This window comes from Primulina tabacum, unplaced genomic scaffold (assembly GCF_025594145.1).
Source record: "Primulina tabacum isolate GXHZ01 unplaced genomic scaffold, ASM2559414v2 Contig1311, whole genome shotgun sequence".
Classification (NCBI taxonomy): domain Eukaryota; kingdom Viridiplantae; phylum Streptophyta; class Magnoliopsida; order Lamiales; family Gesneriaceae; genus Primulina; species Primulina tabacum.
The window spans coordinates 9,320-13,539 of record NW_027460203.1 but is presented as its reverse complement, the minus strand read 5'-3'; the positions used below and the strand labels follow the sequence as shown (position 1 = coordinate 13,539).

General features: G+C 40.3%; 1 protein-coding gene across 1 annotated transcript; it reads left to right on the top strand.

Moving 5' to 3' along the window:
* The first annotated feature begins 2,743 nt into the window (after positions 1-2,743).
* On the top strand, positions 2,744-3,352 carry LOC142536422 (uncharacterized). Its single transcript, XM_075641920.1, has 2 exons — positions 2,744-3,121; positions 3,206-3,352. The coding sequence occupies exons 1-2, from the start codon at positions 2,744-2,746 to the stop codon at positions 3,350-3,352; spliced, it is 525 nt and encodes a 174-aa protein (XP_075498035.1).
* The last annotated feature ends 868 nt before the right edge of the window (positions 3,353-4,220 follow it).

Genomic DNA, 4,220 nt, shown 5'->3' with positions numbered 1-4,220 from the left:
GCCACAAGCTTTGGAGAGGACTTTGCGCTTGGAGTTGAAGATTCGAAGATTTTCGGGCGTTGTTCCTCGCATTTTCGTCACGAATAGTATTTCTAATCTAGTTTTTTTATCATTCAAACATTTTTTTGTTTATTTGAAATATGAATTCGAGTAGCTAACTTTTAAATATTTGTTGGGATTTAAGGGGATCCTACCCCAAACTTTGATTTAATTAATTTATATTTCGATTGTTGCGTTATTCTTGAATGTGCTACTGTTTTTCATTGTGTTGTTAGAGCGTAGCTAACTTTAACAACATTTTTATATTGCGAGTGAATTCGAGAGAATAACTTGTGATAGGAACGAGTAGTATAATCCGTGGATCTACAATTTACATAGATATATGAAATAGGATACGCGCCGATAGTCATAGTCCGGTAGGATGAAAACTAGGGGATTTCACAGTTCGACACGCGATTCACTCTTGATAAATAATTAAAGACATTTAATTACTTCATTGAGTAAAATTAGTTTGGCATAGCTCAAGAGAGTGTGTTCAATTGAATAGAAAATCCTGTCGGAATCATACAATCACTATCGAACGAATTAATTAATTAACGAGGGGTAGGTGAACTGAAATTTCCAACAAATTCATTTCTCATTGAATTTTAAATCAACCATTTTAGATATTATCTTTCATTATCCAATTCCTGAATCTTTTTATTTGCATGTTTACCCGAGCAGAGTAGTACTGAAACAATCAATCAAATTTCGTTGCTAAAAATTTAATAACTGAAAATAATAATTGTCAAATACAGTCTTCAATGGAACGATACTTGTACTCACGTACATTATACTATTACTTGACATCGTGCACTTGCGATTAATTTTGAGCATACAAAAATCATATTTTTATTAAGGATTCCACATTGCAAGTTTTGCTCGATCAAGTTTTTGGCGCCGTTGCTGGGGACTGTGAATCTACAATTTTATTTTCAATTATTTATTTTAGCATTATCTATTTTACTTTGTTTGACACCTTCGATTTCTTCGCAGGTATCTCTCTTGTGCATGCCAAGGTCTCTAGAGTTTGAACTAGAGATATTCGATCCCGAGATTGAAAGAACCTTACGCAGGAGACGACAACAGCAGAGGCTTAAAGGCATAATGAACAGGAACGAACGTGAGGAGGAGCATCACGAAGATCAAAGGGTCGAAGAGCCAAGGCGCATACCCATGCTTGAGTATGCGCAACCGTCACTTGATGGAGCACGTCCAAGCATATTGCGACCAACTGTCAGGGCAAAGCAGTTTGAGATCAAGCCTGCCATAATTCAAATGATCCAGAACACTGTCCAATTCAGGGGGAATGTGCTGGATGATCCGAAAACTCACATCGCCGACTTCTTAGAAATTTGCGATACTTTTAAATTTAATGGAGTTTCAGATGATGTTGTTAGACTACGTTTATTTCCGTTCTCTTTGCATGATAAAGCTAAATCTTGGTTGATTTGTTTGCCTGTAGGATCAATCACAACTTGGGAAGACATGGAAAAGGCATTCCCCTTGAAATACTTTCCTCCATCGAAAACCATGAAGCTGCAAGAGGACATAACCACCTTCTCTCAATTTGAGCAGGATTCACCCTACGAGGCTTGGGAGCGCTACAAAGACTTATTACGAAGATTCCCACATCATGATTTGCCTCTTGGGTTAGTTGTCCAAAATTTTTACTATGGTTTAATTTCATCTAACCGAACCATGATAGATGCTGCGGCCTGCGGAAATCTGTTGAGGAAAACGGCCGAAGAGGGGTATGAGTTACTAGAGGAGATGGCTGCTAGCAGCTATCACCCTCAATCTGAGAGGAACACTCAGTGAAGGAATGCAGGAGTACACTAGGTAACTGATTTTTCAGCTGTCATTGCACAATTAGAAGCACTTAACAGGAAAATAGACAGCATGAACGTAAACGGGATAGCGATGCGCCTGCAAGAGATATTTTGTGAAAAATGCGGAGGAGAACACTATGTAGGACTGTCAAGACAGTGGTCTTTTCTATATGAATGAAGAGGCACTAGTGAATCAAGTGGGGATTCAAAACCGTCTGAGGAATGATTCTTATTCAATTACATACAATCCTGGATGGAGACAACACCCCAACTTCTCATGGGGTGGTCAAGGCAGTCAGACTCGACCACAAGGAGGACAACAGTATAGTAAGCAACCGATGTATTGACATGAGCCTCGAGATGAGAAATCTAGTTTGGAGCAAATGATGTCTAAGTTCATTTCAGCCACCGAGACTAGATTGCAAAACCAGGATGCATCAATAAAGGGCTTGGAGAATCAGATAGGTCAGTTGGCTAAAATGATCACGAGCAGAGAACCGGGCACCTTGCCAAGCAACACGGAAACTAACCCGAAAGAGCAAGTGAAAGCCATAGCGTTGAGGAGCGAAAAAGTGCTTGAACGAGAAAAGAAGGAAAAAGAAGATCAACGAGAGGGAGCGGTTGGCACATCTACAGGTAAATCTTCTAAATCTACACCCGCACCCACTGCACAATCTACAATTGCAATTCCCCCTCCCCCCTTTCCCTGCAACATTATAAAAGGCGAAATTGGATTCGCAATTCGGTAAGTTCTTAGAGATATTCAAAAATTGCACATTAATATTCCTTTTGCTGATGCTCTGATGCAAATTCCGAGCTATACTAAATTTCTGAAAGAAATTTTATCTAACAAGCGGAAGTTGGAGGATCACATGGCGGTAAACTTGACTGAGAACTGCTCTGCATTGGTACAAAACAAGATACCACCGAAACTAAAAGACCCAGGGAGTTTTTCTATTCCTTGTGTGATTGGTGATATTGTTTTTCATAAAGCCTTGTGTGATCTTGGAGCAAGTATAAATCTTATGCCGTTATCTGTATTCAGCAAACTCGGATTAGGAGAACCTAAGCCAACGAGGATGTCCTTGCAACTAGCAGACAGATCTGTCAAATACTCGCGAGGAGTCATAGAGGACGTCCTGGTAAAGGTGGACAAATTCATATTTCCTGAAGATTTTGTAGTACTTGACATGGAGGAAGACGTGGAGATGCCCTTGATTTTTGGGAGACCATTTCTTGCGACTGGCAAGGCCTTGATTGATGTTCAAGAAGGGAAGTTGAGATTAAGAGTGGGCGAGGAAGAAATTACTTTTGACGTCTTTATTGCTCTTAAGCACACACTGCACACCGATAATTGTTTTAGAATTGATGCTGTGGATTTGCTTGTGTGTAATTTTGTGCATGAGGCCATGCAAGACCCATTGGAAACCACCCTCACAACTGAATTGGAGGATGATGATTTGGAAGAAGAAAAAGCTTAAATAGTGGCATACTTTAATGCCAACCATTCATGGAGAAAGCCAATGAGGATGAGACTAGAGGATTTAGGAGAGCGCCGAGATTTGACCCCTACAAAGTCAAGCATCGAGGAACCACCAACGCTTGAGCTCAAACCCTTACCTCCGTACCTAAAGTACGTATACCTTGGTGAGAATAACACGTTACCTGTCATTATCTCTGCTGCTTTGATAGATGCTATGGAGGAACAATTGTTGCAAGTTCTCAAAGAGCACAAAAAGGCATTCGCCTGGAAGGTAGCAGACATCAAGGGAATCAGTCCATGGATCTGCATGCACAAAATCTTGATGGAAGAAAAGTATTCACCCCTCGTGCAACCTCAAAGATGACTCAATCCAAAGATGCAAGAGGTAGTGAAGGCTGAAACTATTAAGCTTCTCGATTCAGGTATTATCTATCCTATTTCCGATAGTGCATGAGTGAGTCCTGTTCAATGTGTGCCTAAGAAAGGTGGGATTACGGTGATCACTAATGAAAAGAATGAACTTATTCCCACGAGGACTGTTACGGGGTGGAGAGTGTGTATTGACTATAGGAAGTTGAATGATGCCACCCGTAAGGACTACTTTCCCCTTCCCTTTATTGATCAAATGTTGGAGAGACTAGCGGGGCATGAGTTTTACTGTTTTCTAGATGGGTATTCGGGGTATAATCAAATCACTATTGCACCTGAGGACCAAGAGAAAACCACTTTCACTTGTCCTTATGGAACTTTTGCTTTTCGCCGTATGCCTTTTGGTCTTTTTAATGCACCTGCTACATTTTAGCGCTGAATGACTGCTATATTCCATGATATGATTGAAACCTTTCTTGAAATATTTATGGATGACT

What these genes read in the sequence shown, in the direction of transcription:
- LOC142536422 (XM_075641920.1), top strand. Translation starts at nt 2,744, where the DNA reads ATGGCGGTAAACTTGACTGAGAACTGCTCTGCATTGGTACAAAACAAG. An exon ending in CATTTCTTGCGACTGGCAAG is followed by an intron (nt 3,122 to 3,205) that starts GCCTTGATTGAT and finishes ATTGCTCTTAAG; the next exon opens with CACACACTGCACACCGATAA.